The following is a 23,605-nucleotide window of genomic DNA, read 5'->3' as shown; positions in this document are numbered from 1 at the left end:
ATGCAGCAGGTTTTTTTTTTTTCATCGTGACTTGTTACTTAGAAAAAAAGAGGCAGGAAAAAGCTCTCACTCAGCAGGCTCTCGCACACGTAACACCCGGCCGACTGCCAAAGACTCACGTATTGATGGACTCAAGTATTGATGGACCATACAAGCACAGGACTTGTTTATGAGGCACTTTATTTAGTCCCCCCCCCCCCCCCAACTAGAGCTGATCCAGTTCTCTGACTAAAGGACCAAGAAGGAAGACATTTGTGATTATTAACACTTTCCTATAAGAGTCGAGAAAATTAGAATAATCCTCGTGGCGTTATTGCATGCAGCATCTGCACGTTAAGCTGATCTGAGTGCAGACGTCGCGGTGCGTGTGCGTGTGTGTGTGTGTGTGTGTGTGTGTGTGTGTAGGACTGGGGTGCTGTGTGTGTGTGTGTGTAGGGCTGCAGCCGGATTCCACCAACCAGGAAGCAGAGTGTCAGACTGTGCTGTGTTGCTACATGCTTCACCTGTCTGGAATGTCAAGAGTTTTACTTTCTTTTTTTTTTTAATGGCTTGATCCAATGTACGACAAACGCACACAACCGGATCGCTTCACAACGACTTCGGTCTCTCGCGGCGTTCTTGTCAAACAACATGACTGTGTGCGGAAATACGTTTTGATATTTGCAAAGTCATTATCCAATAGTGTTCCAGACAAGTTTCAACATGCCCTGTGAGAGTGCTGCTGAGATTAGTGATCTGTGTGTACATCAATCAACCTCTAAATATATTAAACTTGGAGCTGCTTAATCAATTAGTTGGTCAACTATTACACTAACTGCCAAATATTTAGATAATCAATTAATCTTCTGAAATGTGAATATATTCTTTCACCATTTTATGATATTTAATGGATCAAACAACAGTAAATAATGGACGGATTAATCGCCAATGAGAGTAATTCCTAGATGCAGCCCTAATTGTACTGCTTTTAATACGGAAAATCCATTTTTTTTTAGTCTGTTATTCATCATCAGGGTTGCTTCTAATAGATCATGCATATAATCCTTTAAATAATCCTCTGTTTAGTTTCATTTATTACTTAAAGACAGTTTATTTTCACGTGTTTCTAATGTATTCTCTCCCTCCCCTGAAGGCGGGTGCTTGGCCCGCGTGGTGACGGTGTCCCCGGGTCCGTTAGTCCGGGTGGAGGGTCAGCCGGTCTCCATCCGATGTGACGTCAGTGACTACAGCGGACCTCGTGAGCAGGTGAGTCCTATCCCACCCTGCAGGCGCCCGTGAGCTCTCTGACCGCGGAGAACCAAAAAGTATTCTCGGCCTGTCCTGCCACGCTTAGATCCCAGAATTCCTTGCAACTTAAGAGCAGTTTAATTGCACCGTGACGACGTGTTTTAATATTCTGTTTTAAAGAACGCGGCGAGAGCTCCTGGCGCTTCGTGAAATAGTTATACTATACTCAAACCTGTTGTATTAAACATGCATCAAAAGGACTGGGATGTTGGCGAGTCGTGAAAATCGGTCCACTTGCTTCTCATTTATTCTCTTCGAAGTTTAAACGTGCACGAAAAAAAGGTCGGCGCCCGATGAAAGCTTGTTAAAAGTGTTCACCCTCTGGAGAGCGCGAATGGGGATTTTTGACCAAGCGAAAAAAAAAAACGAAAAAATGATCGTTGTCCCACTCTTTGTCTGGCAGGATTTCGAGTGGATGGTGTCCAGGTCGGCGAACGGCGGGCGGATGAAGATAATCTCCACCTTCGACGCCGGCTACTCCCACCAGTCGCTCAGCAAGCGCGTGGCGTCCGGCGACATCGATGTGGCGCGTATCCAGGACGACGAGGTGGAGCTGAAGATAGCGGAGCTGAAGGCGCTGGACGCCGGTTTCTACTGGTGCCAAACGCCGAGCACCGACTCTGTCAGCAGTGGCAACTACGAGGCGCGGGTCCAACTCGTTGGTATGAGAGAGCTGTGTGTGTGTGTGTGTGTGTGCGTGTGTGTGTGTTAGCTAGCTACGACAGTTCATTTAACAGCTATCCCCCCATGTCTTACCAATGCTCTACTGACCATGTGTATATCCTCCCTCGCTCGCTCCCACTGGTTTAAGACAATTACTGGCTCGTGATTCGTGCTTTCACACAGACGCACCTCGACACTCTCGTGGTGGAGGGGGTTGGTGGGGGAGGGGGGCAGATGTCAGGTGGGAGAACTTGGCTGGTGTCACACGAGGGATGGGGAGAAACACAAAAGGCTGGGAGGAGAATATAAATACCATGAAAGCTGTTAAACGGTCTATAATGAGTGGAAACGTTAGATACGGTCGGTACCACTTGGAAGACGCATCCATCAACTGAACGCCACGTTTACATCACCTCCTGAACTAAATAACAACAATAAGATATTCCACCTCACCGTCTGCTTTTAAGTAGAAAAACGATATTATATTCAGCACTCCCTGCTGAAGACCAGCACAGCGGGGGAGGAAATAGAACAAAGTCATCTGCGTACACAACGTGAAAAGATGATGAGATTACATCCCCCCCCCTCCAAAAAAACACAACCTTGCCGTACAAGAATTTAACTAACGGGACAAGGCGTAGCTCCTCTACTGATGTGAGGGGAAATCAGATGCGGCGCTGTCTCATAAAATATAATGTATTGGTGTAAACACGCGTGAGGAAACCACCTCGAATGAAACCCATTCGTGTACTCATTAAGTGTTTGAGGTATTTCTATTCAGATCATATTAATAATGTGCATTTATCTTAAGGCTCTTCTGTAATAGACCCTGCAGGATTCTAACCTCTGCCTCATTGTTCACCTTTTTTTTAAAGGGTCCGTTTGCCACTCAGACATGCAGTCTGTGCAGAAACGACGTTCTACTTGCATTGCACTCAGAAACGGAGAGAGAGTTTAAAAAAAAAAACCTGCATTCAGCATTTTCCTTTGCATTTAATTGAGTTTTCTATTCTCTCGGTTTTCCAGTCGGTAATTACGCCGAGCCCAAACCCACAATTATAATCCATAAAAAAAGGAAACACAAGAAGGGTTTCAGAAGCCCTTTTTTTTTTTACCATGTGGAACCCCCACATTTGAGAGGGATCGTCTGACAGCAGCAGGTTAGTTAGCTCCGTAATGCACCATCATGTTCGGCTGCTTCCCAGCACGGCTCCCCAGACACCTTGTTAAATTTAGACCTGAATTAACTAGGCAGCCCTGTTTATGTGCGACAGGAGTTGGCGTGTCGCGCATATGTAAAGCGTATGATTAGTGAGTAGTTTGTTTTGTGGTGTATGAAGAGTGTGCGTGTGATGACGAGTCAGACACACACACACACACGCGCACACACTGCCCCACGAGGCTGTTTGGTTATGTAAGAAACAAGTGGAGTACAGGTCGCTCTCAGGCTAATTTTAATTGATGGAGCAAAACGCAGATTATTCGCACTGCCTTCGTTATCTGCCATAGACGCTCTCATCACTGCAGCACACAGCGGCGCCCTGTGCTCTGCACGTGTTAGTGGTGTCCAGTACTGTCCACACGTCCTCATGGCCTCAGCTATGGAGGAAGATGATGCCCCCCCCCCCCTCCCTGTTATTCATCCTGTATCTATCTGTGATTGGCAGAAACAGCCGTCAACGGGCACGAATCCGTCGTCCATCCAAATGTATCACGATCCTTTAAATCAGCTGTTTAGCCGTCCATCTGTATTTATCGTGTCTCATCTCTGGACGGTATGAAACACGACCAACACCGGCTGACACGAAAGAACAATTGAAACGGATGCCTGAAGACCTTTTTTGGCACCTTCTTAAATATCGATTTGTTGTGCGTATTTAAAGTACGTGAAGCTTTTGGTTTTATTTACCATCTAAAGTTGAGATGAACAGGTTTTGCCTTTTTTCCATCTCTCCCACCGGACTTGAATAAGGCTTGAATGTAATTCCCATAATGCACAGCTTTGGACTCCTCATTCTCAGCCATCTGCCGCTTCTTGGATTCGTTTGCAACGCGACTAGAATTAGCTTTCAACAATAATTATTCACCATTTATGTAAAGTCTATTGGGATGAAACTTCCTGCTGGAAGGAGGCTAGAGCCATGCTTCCTTTTACAATGTTGATTGTTGTGTTTTTACAAGTCGATTCATCATTTAAATATCACGCCTGAAGTCAGTTGAGCATATGTGGGCAAACCCTGCTTCATAATTTGACATTTTTGAGTTTATCTATGCAAAAGATCTAGAAAAACGAGTCGTGTGAAGTTTTAAAAACAGAGCCTGCAATTGTGTCATTCAGCCTGCCACTCAGCTTTATGATTTACCCCCCCCCTGTGGCTGCAGCCCCGCCATCCGTCAAAGCATCTAATGCACATTCCTCCACTTGGATGCGTTTGTAAGCAAAGTCGTCGTCCGTCCCCCCCCTCCCTCCTCCCCTCTCACCGGATATCCAGCAGTGATGAGTTCCCCAATTCTTTTAATTTCCCCCCTCACGGCGGTGACTCATCAGCCTTCACGAACGCTTCATAGCAAAGGGAAGAAGCAGCACAGCGGTGGTAAAAGATCTGCTCTGTTAAGACCTGCTCCGACTCTGGAATTCATTTGCCAGAACAAAACAAGAGCGTTACCTGAGCGGGCAAGTCCTTCACCTTTTTAGTTTTTTTACGAACACTCCTCTGGGTGTGTTCACATCGACGGCCTCATCGGGAGCCGATTGCTCATTTAACTCTTCACACGGTGACCTTGACACCCTAATCATGTATTGTATTTAAAGTAAGGGTGAATCATCATTATTTATGATTCTGTCACCCCCCCCCTCCCCTCTCTTTTAAAGTTATTACATTTGTAATGTTCATGTCCTTGCATCAAACTGCCGGGGGATTAAAGAAGGAAGAAAAATACAGGGAACGGCATCGCTTACCTTGATTATGCTGCCAGAGTCATTGCTTCTTTTTTTTAAATTTTTTTATTTTAAATACTGGAAATTGGTTTAAACAGATTATTGCAGTAAACAAGATCTTCTTGCGCTCCGCTCAGAATATGCCTCCAGTAATAGACGATGAAGAAAAACGGAGAAAAAAATGCAAATACGCTGTTGATTATCCACCAAGCTATGTACAAGTAACACCAAAGAAGACTAAACGCTAAAAGAAATGGAAAAAGAGCTCCAAAAAACAACATAAAAAAACATTTTTAATGGGCAAGAGGTTTGATGTACACTAAACTCCAAAAGGCTTGAGCAAAAGTAGATTGAGCTAACATGTGACCTCAGTTAAAATGAAACTGACCTGCGCTAAGCTGCTTTCACTTCATGCAGCAGCCATCAAAGGTTTGGCTGTGAAACAGCTGCAGGAATACAGAATATAGCAAAGGAAGCTGCTGTAATATATATATATATATATATATTATACTATTTCTTTACACACACAGACACAGCTTGCAGTTTCTTGTCTGACATTTATATTCGTCGATATTCTCCCGTCAGTGTCAGTCATGCATTTCTAAAATGTTTGTTTTGCTTTTTTCCCCGTCAGTCATCCCCAACACCCTCAGGGTCTCCCCCTTGACCCCGCCCTCAGAGGTCCCAGAAGGAAGTGACCTCACGCTCTCCTGCAACGTCACCCGGGAGCTCACCCACCCCACCTACCTGTCCGTCACCTGGTCGGTGAAGAGGGGCGCGACATCGGAGGACATTTTGATATTCGGCCCCCAGGGAGACGTGGTCACGGGGGCGAAGTACGCCCGGCGCTACGCCGACGGAGGCGTCCGATTGGTCCCCGGGCGGAACGGGCTGTTCGAGTTGGTGATTTCCAAAGTGACGACCTCCGATGACGGGATTTATGAATGCAACGGGACTGAGTGGACGCATGAGAACGGGGGCAAGTGGATCAAGATCGTGGAGAGCAAAAAAGAGATGGGGACGGTTGCCGTGACTCCCACAGGTAAAGAGAGAGAGAGAACATGAATCGTGACTTTACGGACCAGAGTTGAGGACTTGGTGGAGCCGTGCTCACACCTGAGATTTAACACAGACTTTATTATTGGATTTCTTTTATTATTGAATGCAGGTTTAACACTTTAATGCTTAATTCCCCCTCATCTTGAAACTATTGTCAAGGGTCAATCAAACAGGAAAAGTGTAGTTATAATATAGACCTGATGGGAACGGAGTTTTTATCCTCACACGTGGGATAAATACGGGAGAATTGTGATGGGATGAAATCAGGAGAGGGCAATACAAATCTGCAAGTGTTATGTGCATCCTTAACAGGGATAAAATGTTAAATTGACTAACTGAAAAACCCGCAAACAAGTAGATCCAGGCTACAAAAACCTCATGTTTTCTCCATGAGAGGTTTTCAAATGGAAAGAGAGACCCGAGGCTTACTTGGTGTCAAAATTCGGTGCTTACTTCTTTTGAGTCATAACTCAAATGTGAGCGAGCAGACGTGAGCTAATTCTGCACACAGTTTTTTTTTTTCAAACCCTACGGGTCATATATGCTAAGTACAAGTGATCCTGCGCAACATAAACTTGGCATTAAAAGGTTCCCTGCACATTCTTAACAGTAATTGTGCCCGTGGTAATAATATGTTGTAGATAGTTGCTCTAAAGGGAGCAATAGATAATCCTCAAATCTCAGTCTTGATCACAGTTTCCTGTGTGTTGGTTGTGGAGAGAAGTGAAGGGTGAGGAGTGAGAGAAAATGTGTGGGGGGGGGGCCGTGGGAGAGTTCCCTCTCTGTTGTGTGGCTGTCTTTTTATTTTAATGGCATCCTCTCCTCTGTGAGACTTTTTCCTCTCGCTGCCTTGCTCGGTCCCAGGAGGCTCGTGACCCTCACTGCCTGTCTGTCTGTCTCTTTCTGCCCTCGGAGAGGCCCCCCTACCCCCTCTCACCCTCTCTCCCCCCCCCCCCCCCCCCCCCCCCCCCCCCCCCCCCCCCCCTCATTCATTGTGGTTGCCGTGGTCACTGTATCTTCTATCTTTCTGGGCCACCATATCCTCTTTTAAGTGCTGAAACACCCAGTGGTTTGTAATGAAACCAGAGATGAGCGATACACGCACACAGGTCTGGGGTCCATTGTGTGCCAGTCACTTCGTATTGACTTGCCGACGTGAGTAAAGAAGATGAGAAAAAGTCAAACAGAGTTGGCTTTGTGTCTTTTGTCCTTTCCCAGACACCATACAGAGACTCCTCTTCCCCGCATACTGCTGCCTACGTTGTTCCTGGAGACCGCGTCCAAACCCCTGGTCCAAGCATTGAGGATGCACTTTGCTCTTTAATGGAAAGTTCTTCTTCAGCGTCGCAGCGGAGGGGATGCTTGGGAAAACAAACTGTGGATAGATTGGGTTTACTCTGTCTTTTTAGGATCCCATCCTCTCTCTTTGCGTCTGACGGACAGGTTGACCTTTGAGTCCCAAAGTACAGTTGTGTGATGCGAGTCCAGTAGTGTGTGTTTATACCAGGATTATTTATTTCATTTGTTTCGCAGTATGTTTTCGACTGATTCTGTCTCTGTCCTCTCAAGGTCAGTCCCTCAGTGTGAAGGCTTCATCCTCCCCTCCATCCTCCTCGCCGCCGCTCCTCTCCCCCGGCGGGACGCTGACCCTCCTCTGCTCCGTCGCGGCCGACAACCTGCCCGTCCTCGCCCTGGAGGTGGCCTGGCTGGCCGACGGGCGCGACATCGTCACCATGGAGCGCAGCGGCGTGGTGATCTCGAACACGTCCTCGAGCGGGGCGCCGGGGAAGAGGGCCGAGGCGAGCCTGGAGCGGACGGGAGCCGGAGAATACAGGCTGGCGGTGAGGGGGGTGACCGGGGAGGACGCGGGGGCGTACGCCTGCCGCGTCCGAGCCTTCATCGAGAAAGGAGGAAGGAGCTCGGGAGGAGGAGGGAGGTGGCACATGGCGGCTGAGAAAACATCCAGCCCTGTGACGGTGAAGGTGGCGCAGACCAGTGAGTTGGTTCTTTTTTTTTAAATGTCTTTTGCTATGTAGAAAAAGCCACGTGTGTTTTGTGGGAGGGGGGCAGGTCCGATGTCCAACACTGTGGAATATTTGGGTAAAATTGTCTACAAAGTAGATGTAAAGGGCCGTGTGCGTGTCGGTGCCACATATGAATCTGGAGTCTCGAGGGGGGAAACTCTTTAATCCTCCAGTCCGCTGTCGACTCCTGCTGCGAGGACCATTGATTAGTCATGCCTGTCCTGCACTCTGCTACCTCTGGGTATGCTGTTTGTGTGCGTGTGCGTGTGTGCGATGCTCTGATCCTGCCTGTAAAGAGAAGTGGTGTCAGACACAGTCGACACAGCAATCAATTACTGGCATGGTGGGTGGTTTCTCTGTCTGTCTGGCTCTTTGCCTTCCTCGTGCACTGCCTCGTTTGATTTTACATCATGTTGGCTGCGAAGGTGAAGCGTTGAATATGGAATTAGTTTCTTTTCTTTCCATCCATATAATGTCCAATCGGGATGCTCATTCACACCTTTTTTGTTCTTTCTATATTCTCTTTCTAAAAAGAGGACATGCCAATCACCTTGTAGAAGCACTGCGTAACTGATTGCTTTCATAACTAGCAAATCCAAGACGAACCAAAACGTCTGTTGTGAAACGGTTGTACAGGAAGCTAATTAGATGTAGAAGTGGTTCAGTAAGTTAGACACACATTGCAGACGGCCTCACCTGCGCATCCAGACAATGGAGCCAACTGCCTCCGCTGCAGGGCTGCAGGGCTGCAGGGCTGCAGGGAGCGACTCCACCGTGTGATGCCTGACTTGATAAGCAGACAGATTTATCTCACCGTGAGAAGCTGGCTCAAACTTACACTTAAACAAGCAGATTTATCTTTGTAATCTTTACAATAAGACCTAAATCCAGGTTAGCAAAAGATGAATCCTCTTTCTTTTTTTTGTTTTTGTTTACTGTGACGCCAAAACCCCAAAGACGTCACAGCATTTCTGGACAAACTCCCAATGAAATGGACTGAAATTAATAAATAAACCCGCGTTGCATAATTTCTCTCAGTTCATTTGTGCTAAATGTAATGCTTTGGGGAATTCCCAGCCAGTGCTTTGCCAGATTGACTCGTTAAATGTGAGCTCAAGTGTCATTTTATTTGAAGGAAGTGGAAATTCCTTTTTATTTTACTTGCATATGCATGCATGCATGCATACATACATGCATGCATGCACAAATAACATATAAATATGTGCACAAAAGCCCCGTGTTTTCTTTGTGAGAGCCGTGGTGGTTGGAGAATAAAAGACTGAATGAGTCCAGTTTGCTCCGGTGCCTCTTGGCATTAATAGTGCGAGTTCAGTTCCAAAGCGCCTCATTGTTTTTGTTCCCTCTGAAGAGTTTGGAGTGGATGGCTGCCACATGATGCTGACGTCAAACTAAAAGTATGTCTAAATTCTATATTTATTGCATCGTTCTAATCTTTATCACTCTAAACCTGCATCTTCTCCCCCATTTTGTTCAGTGGCATTGTGCGTTTAATCAGATCTGAAGCCAATTAGGAAATAACTTTTTTTCCGAGATTCTTTAGCCAGGATTTAAATTTCTAGCAGAATGAAATAAAACCTGAAAGAAAATGTATTTTTCAGGCTTTTAATCGAAGGAGGAAACTGAATGTATGTCGGTATAATATTTTTTTGTTGAACTGTGAAGATGGCAAATTTTGCTTTGCCACAGAAAGCACATGTTTTTCCTCCCCAATGGATTATCCTTCACCCGATGGAGCAGATTTGTGTTTCATTTTGCATATTGTATAATTTTTTTTCTGTGAACCTTTTATTTAAACACTCTCACGTGATGCTGCGACTTCATCGTCTTAAACACCCACAGCAAAGATGATCCTCAGACCTGATGCCAGTTGTTTTTTTTTAAATTCATTTGATTACAGCGGGGTAGTTTCAGAATATCAGAAGTTACCGTACAAGTCATGTACATTGTTAAGTTTTCTGGTTATGGAATACATACAGTACATCCTGTACTTTGTGTCAAAAGGAGCCCTTAAGTTAAAATAACAACCGTCTCTCGTTGATACGGAGAAGATTCCTGAAGCCTTGAGGGTCCGTGTTACATTTAGAAATATCAACAGGCCTTTATGGACGTGCACTCCCTTCCCTCATTCGTTAGCATGATGGCACAGCTGAAGTGTGTGTGTGTGTGTGTGTGTGTGTGTGTGTGTGTGTGTGTGTGTGTGTGTGTGTGTGTGTGTGTGTGTGTGTGTGTGTGTACGTGGATGATAGCTTGCTTACTTATGTGCGTGTGTGTGTGTGTCTGTCTGTTGGGCATGTGTGTGAGAGTGAAACTAGGTTTGTTGAAGGCTTTTTCCAGAATGTTAATACTGCACACACACACTTCAAACACTGTGTGTTTGTGTGTGTGTGTCCCACATACTGAGGGTATGAGGCTGTTCTCGCTGGTGGAACTCCTACATTTTTGCCTGGGGGTATAAATTCCTCCTTACTGCCGACACACACACACACACACACACCATGAGAGCAATGTTTCTAATTGACTACAACTCATATATTTCATCCTCTAGAGTGTGTGTGTGTGTGTGTGTGTGTGTGTGTGTGTGTGTGTGTGTGTGTGTGTGTGTGTGTGTGTGTGTGTGTGTGTGTGTGTGTGTGTGTGTGTGTGTGTGTGTGTGTGTGTGTGTGTGTGTGTGTGTGTGTGTGTGTGTGTGTGTGTGTGTGTGTGTGTGTGCGTGTGTGCGCATGTGTGTGCATGTGTTGTCAACCAGTCAGTTCCTATTATGTGTGGCCTTGGGGTTGCCCACTCTTCCCACGATGCTTTGCTGCAAGCTCAGCCTACCAGGAAGCACAACAAGAGTACGAGAACTTGTTTAGGAGCTCCCCACGGCAGGAGTACACACACACACACACACACACACACACACACACACACAGTTAAATAGGGTGTAATTCCCCTCACCCTTGGCGACACTTCCCCTGTGTGCATCTTGTTGTCAGCTGAGCTACTTCGGTCCCCAAAAAAAGCACTACTCACATTTCATATTTTTCACAGCTTATCAGAATATATATATATAATAATATATATATATATATATATATATTCACAGTATATGAGACTTGTCTGTATATTTATAGATATGCTTCTTGCTCATATTTACCGAGTAGCAATGTTTCTACTGTTCTAACCAGCGACGAGTGTGGGATCTTGAATAGAGATAACATTACATTACATTAGATAAATGTTTTCCCCCCATTTGTTTAAGCTAAAAGTCATTGCAATAGCATGGAATGCTAACTAATCAGACTGCTGCCACACATCTTCATGGTTTGGCTTCTCAAATATCGACAGTCATGAGCTCGTATATTGTTTTTTTTTTTACAAAGGTGGGATTAGGGAGCTGAGCCGGTTTGGAGCTCTCTGCTCCGGGCTGCTGGGGGTCAGCTGCTTCTCGCAGAGACCGAGACAGCTACCGTCCTATTGACCCTGGGGGTAGGATCAAGAAGGAGGGGGGGGGGGGCAGGTTCCTGTGGACCAGGTTCCCATATAGACCTTTTAGAAAACGTGAGCTTCATCCAAGTTTCTTGGGAGGCAGAGCGCCTGTCACATCTGGTGTTACGATGCACCCGAAGCCTTGAGGAAGTTGCAATAATGTCGCGGTTCATAAATGTTTTACATGTTTTCGGTGCATTTTAGACTATTTTGGTACCGTTGATGGATTACAAAAGTTGAGAAACAAAAGAGAAAGCCGGCTGCCTTTTTTGTAGTCCTTGCTTTAAATTAGCCACGAGGTGTATGTGAGGAAACTCGATGTGAAAATGATCCCGACGAGGTTCAACGTCTCCGTGTTGGTGGTCGAGTGAGAGTTCTTGAAACCGGTCGATTCTGTTTCTGAAGGAATTCTGCTGTGCGAGCGTCTCTGTGTGTGTCAGCTGCTCCCCCACGCCGAGCGAGGTCACGCCCTCTGTCGTTCTCCAGCGTGACTGATGATGGGAGAACCTAAAACCTTGGCGCAGACAACACAGCGTAGGGATTGTGTCTCCAGTCTGACCTGCGAGGGCCACTTGAGGAAATTGTGGGAGGATATGAAGTGGGATCTTAGTGGCGAACCCGTAGAGCAACAATAACTCTGCAGCCCTCCGCATTTAAGATGTTTGGAACATCTTAAAGCTTTTGCCTTCCACGCTCGTTTTTCCCCTTCATTCTGCTGTGTGTGTGTGTGTGTGTGTGTGTGCAGGGATTACAGTATGTTTATGGGGGCTGGGAGCCTCACCAGATGTGTCCCTTCAGGTACAAAGACGATGAATTACAAAGTGGATCCATGACTTTCGTAGGCGCTTTACAGCTGTCGAGCGTTATCAGTCGCGGCAGCAGCAATTATATTATTTTTTCTCTAATTACAATAAACAGTACAGAACTGCCCCCCCTTTAGGGAATTTGCTCGTGCACATATTTGATTGATATTGACGTGAATGAGCTGTGTTTTGGCGGGGGAATGACTAAACAGTTTTTTGGCATACGCGTCCGTCGAATGCAATGCAGCGATCTCCAGTCATGCTAACTTTAATTCCTACAGCGTTGTCTGATGGAAGGCACTTTCTTCCCTCGGGACACCGTTTAAGACGCTTTCCTGCAGCTCTCCAGCAGTTTCCTAAACTCTGAGAAATATATAAAGCGGCTAATTTAAGGAGGCTGTGCGTCGCCACAGGCTGTGTGGAGCGCCAGTCTGTGCTTTTGTGATGCTTAGCATAAATAATGATGGAGGGCTTCCATCTTCATTCACCAGAGCGGTTTGTCTGTGTGGAGCGAATGCTGCACACTATTTTCACACTTTTTAATTTATAAAAGTATTCATTATTTAGCCTTTTTTTAATACATGCATATAAAGCCGTGGAACGCTGTCATCTGGCTGATCATCTGCATAAAAGCGTGCTTGTAAAACGATAGTGATTTTTAATTAAATTTTTTTCCCGTCCATCCTGGGAGACTCGTAAGTGTTAAGTGTTGACAGAAAGAGGGAATGGCTCGAGTGGCTTATTCATATCTGGTTTTCCTATCACAAACACATTCAAAACCCCCATTTTTTATGATAATAAACTGAATATTTTGGTTCAACGAACCAATACACTTAACACGCCGCAATGGGCTCTGGGAACTTTTGCAAGCTGACAATTTAATCGTTTTATTAATTGAGAACAAAAATAATTGGTAGATTAAATCACCAATGGAAATAAAAACCTCCTACGAACTGAGACGTCAGCGTGTTTGCTAACGGCTCGCTCCGCCAGCAGCAGCAGACAGGTAATGGATGAGATGTCGCAACGTCGGGGACGCAAAACGAATGTCACCGTTACGTTCCCTGCAAACTAACCGAGAGCCTCTAGCTTTCTTAAAATGAACACAGTGCGTGAAGATGAAAGCGGTTTGTTTTTGTTATTGACATTGACCTATTTCTTTTCTCCCCGAGCCACTAATAGAGCCTTTTTTCTTCTTTTCAAAGCCACTTCCACTCTGCTAAACCCTGCAGAGAACAGAATGGCCAGAAGAGTCCGACTCGGTTGAGAGGACTTGACACGAGGTCGGAGAGGAGATTTATTTGTTATTTCTACCGTTTCCTTTTGTTTCAAATAACCAAACCAACCAGCCGACCTTCACCCAAACTAAGCGCCCTCTTCATCGGCTCTCCATGTACAGTCTTCTGCATGTAAACAAACACCAGCTGCCTGCAGCACTGGCAGATTAACCTTCTGAAACAACCCTGAAATCTGTGGGATGTGTTGTTGTTGTTGTTGTTGTTGTTGTTTTTGAAGGCCGAAATAGAAACGTACTGACAATTACTCTCTAATCGCAGTGAATCGTCTCTAATATGAAGCCTTAAAGGAACTTGATTACAGCTTAAATTCATTGATGTGAAAAGTCTTGGGACATTTCAGAAAGTTACTTTTATGTCCTGATGTTTTCTTGTTGTGTTTGAAGGTTTTGAAAAAGGCTTAAAGTCCAATTTAATTAATTTATCTTTGGGAAGACATTCTTTTTTTTTTTAATGAATTTTGTCATAACGTATCATTATTGGCTTTAACAAAATGCATACATGGGTAAGGTCCCTCAGATCCAGGAGACTGAACCTTACTGGTGCTCAGATCCACAGCTCCTGAACTGGTGACGAGTTGCTTCACTAAATAAGGCAACATTTCAAAGAGAGAGGCGCGTGGCTAGTTGGCAAAGAAACTTTACACATTCACTTCGATGTGTGTGTGTGTGTGTGTGTGTTTCACAGCAGATGGTGACAGTGCATGTGTTGGTGTGTGTATGTGTGTGTGACGTCCAAATGACATCACACAACCCCCCTCCTTTGCCAAACACACACTCGAACACACTCTTTAGTATGTGCTTGTATTTATAGCATTTTGTGTGTGTGTGTGTGTGTGTGTGTGTGTGATAGATATCACAGTCGGCAGGTGGAAATCTGTGTGTGTGTGTGTTTCCTGCTCGTCGAGGCGTAAAGGTGCAATCTGGATGTCTGACTGAGAGGACCTGCCTCACACACACACACACACACACACTCACCGTTAACACTGTGATGCACGGCTCATCTCGCACAGTAAACGGTGTTAATTCAGGCCTCGAACCACAAAGATCAGGATTCACTTTGCATTTGTCTGGAGATTCACGACTTGTTGTAAAATGAGAGGAAACGCCCGCTGGGACGGGAATCGTTCCTCCTGGAGGCAGAGCATGTAACTCGATGTATTATCAGGTCTGCGTTGTTGTTCAATCATCGAGGTGCTTGAAACTCGTATTGATTTTACAGCCCCAGTGATACCGACGACGGGGATAATTAAAAATGTGCATGCTCTTCGTCTGACGGGGTCGAACCAATCGGAGTGAGCTGAGCCCGAAAGCGGTTTCCCTTTGACGGTACAATACCCTCAAAGGCTTCGGGTTGGGCTTTTGTGACATTCTTTAGGCCTCGTGTTTAGTTGTAGGTGTGTTTTGGTGACGAGTGTCTCACTCAGCCGTGGTGGTTGCAGCCTGCTTCTCACAACTCATCAGGATTGTGTTGCGCGCCTCATAATTGGGCGAGATTGTAGCGAAGTGATGACCCGGTATCGAGCTTCAAAAACGCGGCTGTCCTCATCAGATTGCTGGAACTATTGTGGCTTGAAAGTCAGTTTTTCCTTTCTTCTTCCCAGAACCGAGCTTCACGGTGACCCTGGAAGCCGCCCTCAACCCCCAAGGGACGGCTGAACCCACGGAGCTGGCGTGTCACGTGACCAACATTACCCATCTACCCCCTGGGGGCCGACTGGGTGTCAGCTGGGAGCACACCACACTTCCTGGTACTTTCGCAATCTCAGAATATAAACTAGACTAGAAACCACCTCCCCCTCTCATTCTCTCACGTCCGATCCCCTGCAGGTATCGGGAACGACCCTCAGACCTCGCATCCCATCGGCTCCCTGGACGCCCATGGCAACCTGTTGCCGGGAGCGATGTATTCTGACCGGCTGAAGAGCGGCGTGATGACTCTGACCAGAGTCCAGCCGCACACATTCAAACTACGCTTCCTCCGCACTCAGGTAAAAACAAAACGACCCACAGAAACCGCGTTTTGATGCCCGCGGTGTCATTTCAACCAAAAATATATTTCCTCCTAACTGAAAATTACCGTATTAAACTCTGCAGGAGATCGACATGGGCCAGTACGTGTGCAGCGTGTCCTCGTGGAGCGTTAACGGCCAGGGGGACATGGTGAACACCGCCGTGCACCAGAGCTCGCCGCTGGCTGTGCGATGGGATGCCAAACGTGAGGAAACGTCACATATCTGCTGTGTTTTGTTGGATTACGTCAATTAATTATGTTTATGTATATGGGGGAAATCAACATTTCCTCCAGGTCGTGTTCTGTGATTTAAGGAGCTACTTTTTTGGGAGAAATTCAGCTCTCATTCATGACCTAAAAGAAACTCCAATACTGAGGCCGGCCGGTCACAGTAACTCTGCTGTTGAGCTTCATGAATACACTCGAATGTCCACATCTCATTTCCAGACTTCACAGTAAAATCCTCCAACATAACAATAGTCCTCTTGTCTCACACACACACACACACACACACACACACACACACACACACACACACACACACACCATTGCTCTGTTTTTCATCTTTGTGCCCTCAATCTAGCTAATTGAGCCATGATGTCACTGCATTGCTGCGTGTGCGTGCTTTAAATCAGAAGTTCATGGTGTGATCGTTTAGCACTTCCTGTTCCCAGACTCTCTGGTGGGCTGACTGGTGTGTGTCCCCCCCCCCCCCCCCCCTAAAGTTGATTGATCGGTGTCATTTTCAGTTCCCACTCTGAACGTCGTGGCCAAACGCGTCCGTGAAGCCTCGGTGGGCGGGGCTACCTTTGAGATGAGCTGCACCGTGGCCACCGGGAACCTCGGGGAGGCGGGCTACTCTGTGCTCGTCCAATCACAGGACAGCCTGGAGGGCGCCGTGAGAACCATCTTGACCCTCAGCCCCGACAACGTCCTGCAGCACGGAGGAGCCACAGACCCCAACAGGAGGTACACGATTATATATTTATACAGCGACGCATTCGGAGCCTTGCAGTGGAGTTTTATTTTGAAAAATGTACTTTTGTCTCTCCGTCCACCCCAGAGACAGTCTGGTTCTGACGAAGTCTGGCCCGGCAGAGTTTCGGTTTCGACTGGCGGGCGTCCAGCTGGCCGACAGAGGTTTCTACTGGTGTGACATCACCGCGTGGACCAAACAGCAGGCGGGGCAAGCGTGGACCAGAGCCACCAGCGCAGAGTCCAACAAAGTCAAGATCGACTTTCAGGAAAATGGTGCGTCAAATGTGTGTGTGTGTAGGTGTGTCCACCTGTCCACACACACGTTATCGAGTTTCAGATCATTTAAGTACTTCTCTTTGACCTTTGCTTGTCCTCCTCCTTCCTCTTTGTGACGCGTAACCCTGCAAGTTTCTTTTCTTCTAAAGACGTTGCACAATAGAAGGCTAAATGTTGGGGAAGTACCTTCTAATACTAGGAAGGTTCGTCAATTATGTGACTTTCATAACAATCTGAGGAAATCCTGAAGTAACTGTCTAAAGAAATATGTTCTGTCCTGCGCATTTGTAGAAGTTATACAGACATCCTCCACCCACACCGTGTTAATGATAACCAACATAAATTATCTAATGTACAAAAATAAAGACACACACACACACCTTAAGCCCTTTGACGCCCACCACAGCCACTGGCCTACTTAACTTTCTTTGATCCGACTGGGAAGTGGGAGACGGGAGGATCGGAAAGGAGAGAAGAGGGAGGCGACAAGGAGGAAGACAAAGTAAAGGAGGTGGTGAAGTGGGCTGAGGAGGAGGAAATGAAGATGTGGCGAGAGGCAACGGGTAGGAAGTGAGGGAAGGAGGAAGAGAGGGAGGAAACGCAAAAGGAGGGTAGGAGCAGAGAGGGATGGGTGAGGAAGAAAAGGAGGAAGAACATAGCGAAAGAGAGGAGGAGGAGAGACACGATGCACAGAGGAGAAAGAAAGAGGGACGATTGAAGGAAGAGCAGGAACTTACCTTTCAAAACAAAAGTTAGTGCTTCACAATAAAAGTCTTTTTTAAAAGCAGAAATCATTAACAAACCCAAATGAACAGTATAAGCTGTACTGGGAGTTCTTACTGGTTCCTCTCTGCTAACACTTTGTTCCGCATGCTTGATTTAAGAGCTGCAGTGTTTTTAACCATCTGAATGAGGTTTGTAGAAGAGAGAAAGAAAGATGGACTATCTTCTATCCTTCTCTGGGGAGGGCAGTAGCCCTTGAGCATTGCTTCCTCTCTCTCTCTCTCTCGCTTGCTGTTTTTTCCTCCCCCGTTCTCTCCGCCATCCTTTCACTCTCTCACCCCCACTGTCTCCCTCTACCTCTCTCGCCCCTCCCTCCCTCTCTCTCTGGGACATCTTCAAAGTGAAGCCCTTTGGCCAATCAGCCATCTGCAGAGAGCTGCACCGCTGCTTTCCTTTTCTTTCTCTCTCTCTGTCTGTGTGTGTGTGTGTGTGTGTGTGTGTGTGTGTGTGTGTGTATAATCTTTAAATTGTTCAAGTGTGTGTGTGTATCCAAGTTGAACGTTTTCAGTTGATCCCACACAGGGCAACAGACACACACACACACACTCTGGCGGCGTTCAAGCTTCAAGCTGAGACGTTTTCAAGAACCCCATATACTTACATCAGGGGGCGGAAGTTGTGTGTGTGTGTGTGTGTGTGTGTGTGTGTGTGTGTCTAACGATCACACACACACACACACACACACACACACACACACACACACACACACAGACTGACTGGCGAGCCTCCCAAGGTTCCAGCTGTATCTTGAATGTCTTTTCTACGACACCATATGTGGAGAAAGTCTCAGCAGCACGTGAACTGTTAAATAATTTAGTGGGATGGATGGCGACATAAATACGGAGTGGCCAGAGGAAAAAAACATGCAAGCTTTTTAACTAGTTATAATTTCATTTTTCAGGGAAATTCTGTATTATTACAAGCTGAATCTGATGTTTATAGTTCATTCCTGTTTATTCTTTAATCTCCAACTTTACCACTGAGAATTGGAGACTCTACAGAAATCACATAACCCGAGGCACTTTACTGTAATTGTTTGGGGCCTTTTTCTCCTTGTTTTTGCTTCGAAATAAGTGGTTTACATAATCCGGTTAAACTTGTTTTTAAAGCAGTCTGTTCGAATCGGCAGCTAAATATTTGAGCCATTGACCAAACATGAAAACCACATGAGTACATTCCTTATTTATCTTCAGAGCGGTTTCTGGAATCGCTTTTCTTACTGATGACTATGCATCAACATTTAGGGTGTTTTTTTTTGTCCTGAAGAAGTGTAGAAAAGGACTTTATGTCTCCATGGATTCAAGACTTTAAGACTCACTTACTCACAGTTGTGACCAAATAACCAGAGCACGCAGCACTGTAACACTTATTAGTAACACCTCATATCTCCTGCGTCAACGTTAAGTCATACGTAATTAAGTCATAGTCTAAGAGGCAATCTATTGGCTAAATTATATTTAAATGTGGCGACTGGGCGATGCAAGTGGAGCGACGACGACAGCCGGCAGTTCTTCCTCGCATCCAAATAAGTCACATGACGTCACTGGACGCAGGAAGTACTGCACACGTGGGTCATTAGAGCGATCAGTTGGGGTCTAAATAGCTTTCTAAATATAATATTTAAGTGTGTTTACAGCTCAAATCTATTTTTATCAATCTCTTTTCATCTTCAACATATCAGACACACTTTAGAGCAGTCTTTACCATCTGGGCACCACCCCCCTCCCCCCCTCCTGGTTCCTCAGGGACCTGAATGCAGAATTACTCTGTGTGTAAATGAGTCCTTTTTTTTTGATCGACGATGAGCTCCTCTGATGTCCGCCGTCTTCATTTGAGCTGATGTGTTTGGTGTTGCAGGCCCGTCCTTCGCCGTCGACCTCCTATCGGACACCTCCATCGTGTATCCGTGGGAGACGGCCAAGATGGACTGTTCGCTCAGCGTCTCTGGATCCTCCCCGAAGACTCGCGCACTCGCAGGTAGACCACACACACACACACACACTCATTTTCTCACGTCTACCCAATGAATCGCTATCAGCTACTGTTTGTTTATTTTTTCCCCCTCCCGAGTATTTTAAGAAACACGCACCCGTACACACTCTTTGTGAGCGTTCTCCACCTGCCAACAGCGCCGCTAATGGGAATGATGGCTCCTGTATTTCAAATGGTTGTGAAGATGAAATAGACACACACACACACACACACACCTCTAAATTCTTTCACTTTCTTTTGTGGGTGTGTCTGGTTACTCGTGCTGCAGATTGTAACAACATGGCTCATGAGCGAAACAACACAATGGTGTTATATCATTTCAGACGGGGCTCCTCTCTATGCACCTGCACATATTATATATGTTATATAAACTATTGTCAACAGGCCTGAAGGTGCAGATGAATGTCGTTTACGCCTCATGTCCCGCACCGCTCTTTCCCTTAAGAAACTAACCATCTGCAGGCCTACCCTCCTTTCCTTTCCTCCCTCACTCTCAACATCCATACATCGCCTGTCCTCCCTCCTCTTCGTCACTCCATACTATTTAACGTATCACATGACGTGATGTGTAATGCCTCCCTCGGCCCATCTGTCACCATCCCTCCCACGCCGCCTCCTCTAGTATGCATCTTTCTTTACGGCCCCATCATGCGTTTTCTATATTGCATCCGTGTGTGTGTTTTGATTGTTTAAAATAATTCTTGCAAAGTAGAAAGCGTCTTCCTCTGGTGCTTCAACATGTGTGTTTGTTTGCACCTGCGTCCTCACAGGAACGTATGTAGAGTAAGCATGTAATGTATGCCCATACATTAACACAAATGTGTATTCGCAGCAGGAATTGGTGGGTTTGTGTTGGCGGAGCGGGCTGTCACAGACAGCTGCACTATGGGAAGAAGTTCCCCCTCGGCATCACAGCTGATGGGGAAGATACGCATGGACGTGTTCGCTATGGGAAGGAGGGAAGGAGGGAGGAGAGGACGGGTGTAGGAAGCATAGAAGTTCTGTGTTTTCTGGAAAAGAAAAACAATGTTTCTTTATGGACAAGTGTCATGCATAGATCTCAGTGTGAACAGGTGTCACTGGGACTACCTTTGAAGAAAGTCTGTTTAAAGTGTCCCCCAGTGAGGTCTGTGCTTTATAACCGGCACACTGTGTTCTTCCCGTTGAATCCTTCAAACTGTTTCTTTTTTTTTATTAAGGTAAATCACTTCCAACTGTAGTGCTGCTCAGGAACACCGACAACAGATGTGCATTTGTCAGGGACTATTTTCAGCTTGTGGATTAATACGCATGGCGAGCGTGGGATCAAAATAAACAACGAATGAACATTGATGTGTTTTTAATAGATGTTGGACTCATTAGACACATTATAAACCTAAAAAAAGAAGACCAGGCTGATGCTCTATAAATGTGCTCCTTTTACATCCTATTCCACATGCCATTGTCTCCCACTAGATATTACTGGCATAGATAGTAGCCTTTGCTCCCAGCACCGACAGTCTCTCCGCCAGGTGACTCTGAGTCAGACGGTAACTGTCACGAGTGTGGGGCGACTCACACGTGTGACGTGACGGGAGCAGTTCGCGGCCGGGTATCGAGTGACGTTTGTCCACAAAGGCGCGGCGCTTAATGTTGGTCATCGGCCAAACTTCCGCTTCCTCGGGTGTTCTCACGCACACTGAAACGATATTTCTGCAAGGCGTGCTTCTGTTTTTGATTCCAGGTCAACAAAGTTGTTCCGTTTGAGTAATATAGCTGTCATAGAGTGTGTGTGTGTGTGTGTGTGTGTGCGTGTGCGTGTGCTTTCTTTTGCAAGCGATTGGTTGATTAGTTACCAGCTCACCTTTTTTGTAACTCATAGTTCTGACTCAAGAAGATGGGAAGGGAACTTCAGGCCTTTACTCAGAAGGTTGAGCAACAACGTGTGTGTGTGTGTGTGTGTGTGTGTGTGTGTGTGTCACACACACATTCCTTAGGGATGGCTGAAAACTGCTCTCCTGTTGTAGCTTGTTTTTCTGATGGGCACGGTGAGACTCACACACGGGAATGTCCCTCATTCTTAATTGGTTCTTTATCGTATTCACGGCGCCATATAAACGCAATCCATTTACCCTTTTATTATTGAAGCTGTTGACTCTCCTTGGGTGGGACCTTACTTGAACCCAGGTGAGAGGAGCTAACCTGTGTGTCACCTACAGTCTTGCCAGGTTGTTCCCCCCCTAGCAGCGAGGCCTGCGGGTTCAACCTCACGGAGCGTAGAGAGAGTTTACAAATACGCTAAATCAAAATTACAATGCCAGAAATCATTAAAAAAATAAAAATAGAAACACAAAAAAAAGATTTTCTTGAAAAGGAAACGTGCGGCTACATCGTCAGAGCATCGTTTGCGTATCGTTGGCCGTGATGAACATTGTAGCTTTTAGAGACTTCTTGTTGTGTATTTAAAGACTTTTAACCTTGTTTTAAGTTGCACTCATCAGCTCCACGCATTGACAACAGCGTGGAGAGAGAGAGAGCTTCGGACACGATCAGTGGCGTCCTATTCACTTCTGTCTGGAGATTTGAATGCGGATAACCGTGTCAAATCCAGGACTGGACCTTCTGTTCTTCCCCCAGTTAGTGATCAGTGCAGTCGTCGTCGTCGTCGTCATTAGAGTCGCAGTTCGTGCCGATTTCCCGATCGGTTTGTCGAATCCTCGACATCGTGTTCGCGTGGCGCTCTCCATCTCGTTGACCCCCGTGTTGTTTTGCCTTGATGTGTTATCTCGTTCCCCGAGGAATGACTGGCATGTCGTCGCAGTTTGCAGAGATGCTGCATACTTCAGTGGTAATGAGATGACATCACCATTAGAGATATTTTTCACTACTTTCTTTTTTTTTTGAAGTTGTGACAGTTCTAGTTGTGCTTTTTTTTGCTCTGAATTCTTTTATTAAAATAACTACTCTGATCCTCCTCGGAGAAAATAAAGCTTTGTACTTCAATAGTTCACACACAGACGCTCCTTTTTAGGCCATGAAAACAAGGCAGCGTCGTCAAGACTCTATCAAGATGATTTAATTTAGATTTAGTGTATACAAAAAAATTGTTTTTAAAGGGATTAATCAAGTAAACTAAACTTTCATGTGTTCAAAAATGACAACGTGTAATCTTAATGTGTTTTTACGCTTTTGAAAACACTATTCTGTGTTGGTATGCTCTTAAATGGTGTGATGTAATGTTTGTTATGTGCTTGGAAAGCATCTCTAAATGGAAGGTGGGTAGGTATAATCTTTGAACACACGTGCACACAGACGGACAAGTGTGCACACGCCGAAAACCTGACATTCAGTTTACTGTCAGAAGTAAAGAAACCGGAAAATATGAACTTCTAGGAAGCTTTTTGTTTTTCTTCTTTAAAGTAAAGAAATTACGCATCCCAAATATTGCGATTAATGTAATAATTGACAACTAACTCCATTAATCATTGCAGCTATATTATTGCAAACCTTGATTAAAGGAATTCAAATGCATGGGAAAAATTACCTTTTCGGCAATAATTAATTTGCTACAAAATCTGAATATTGAAACTTGAAAATATCAGAACATCACAAATATTTAAATGTCTTCCGTGGCTTTAAGTTTCTGACTTTTAATAAACAAAATCAAGCTTTGCCTTTTTTAAAAAGCTGCACCTATCAACTAGTTTTACATGAGCAATGGATCAAATGGCAACGCGTGTCTTCCATTCCCCTTTAGCTTCTTGTAGCTCGCCGTGTCGGCGTTACGGAACATTTAACTCTCTTTTCGTTGCGTCTCGATGTTCTCAAAGTTGTTTCCAGCTGCAGCCGGCAGCTGCGTTCAGTAGAAAGAGCTCTCGCAAGCCGGGTGCACGCTGCCTGCCCAGCTTCAAACCCCACATGGATGACGTTAGCGCCTAGCTGGTGGACACGGTGGAGCATGTAGCAGCTAACGGTTTTGGAGTTGGTTTCATCAGAGATCGTCATTTCTTATGTGGATCTTCTTCA

The 23,605-nt window shown here is 45.7% G+C and overlaps 1 protein-coding gene across 1 annotated transcript in view; it reads left to right on the top strand.

The window, feature by feature from the left end:
• The window catches only part of si:ch211-132g1.7 (prostaglandin F2 receptor negative regulator), a 35,329-nt gene that overhangs the window by 2,939 nt on the left and 8,785 nt on the right, over nucleotides 1-23,605 (top strand). Inside the window, exons 2-11 of the mRNA XM_034549843.1 lie at nucleotides 1,133-1,245; nucleotides 1,691-1,949; nucleotides 5,523-5,930; nucleotides 7,517-7,942; nucleotides 15,162-15,308; nucleotides 15,388-15,548; nucleotides 15,655-15,775; nucleotides 16,321-16,540; nucleotides 16,635-16,822; nucleotides 19,466-19,585. Coding sequence (XP_034405734.1) covers nucleotides 1,133-1,245; nucleotides 1,691-1,949; nucleotides 5,523-5,930; nucleotides 7,517-7,942; nucleotides 15,162-15,308; nucleotides 15,388-15,548; nucleotides 15,655-15,775; nucleotides 16,321-16,540; nucleotides 16,635-16,822; nucleotides 19,466-19,585 — 2,163 coding nt within the window. The remainder of the gene's footprint in view (nucleotides 1-1,132; nucleotides 1,246-1,690; nucleotides 1,950-5,522; nucleotides 5,931-7,516; nucleotides 7,943-15,161; nucleotides 15,309-15,387; nucleotides 15,549-15,654; nucleotides 15,776-16,320; nucleotides 16,541-16,634; nucleotides 16,823-19,465; nucleotides 19,586-23,605) is intronic.

Source organism: Cyclopterus lumpus, chromosome 2 (genome assembly GCF_009769545.1).
Source record: "Cyclopterus lumpus isolate fCycLum1 chromosome 2, fCycLum1.pri, whole genome shotgun sequence".
NCBI lineage: Eukaryota > Metazoa > Chordata > Actinopteri > Perciformes > Cyclopteridae > Cyclopterus > Cyclopterus lumpus.
Note: the sequence above shows the minus strand (reverse complement) of the source record. Positions and strands in the feature narration are given on the sequence as shown.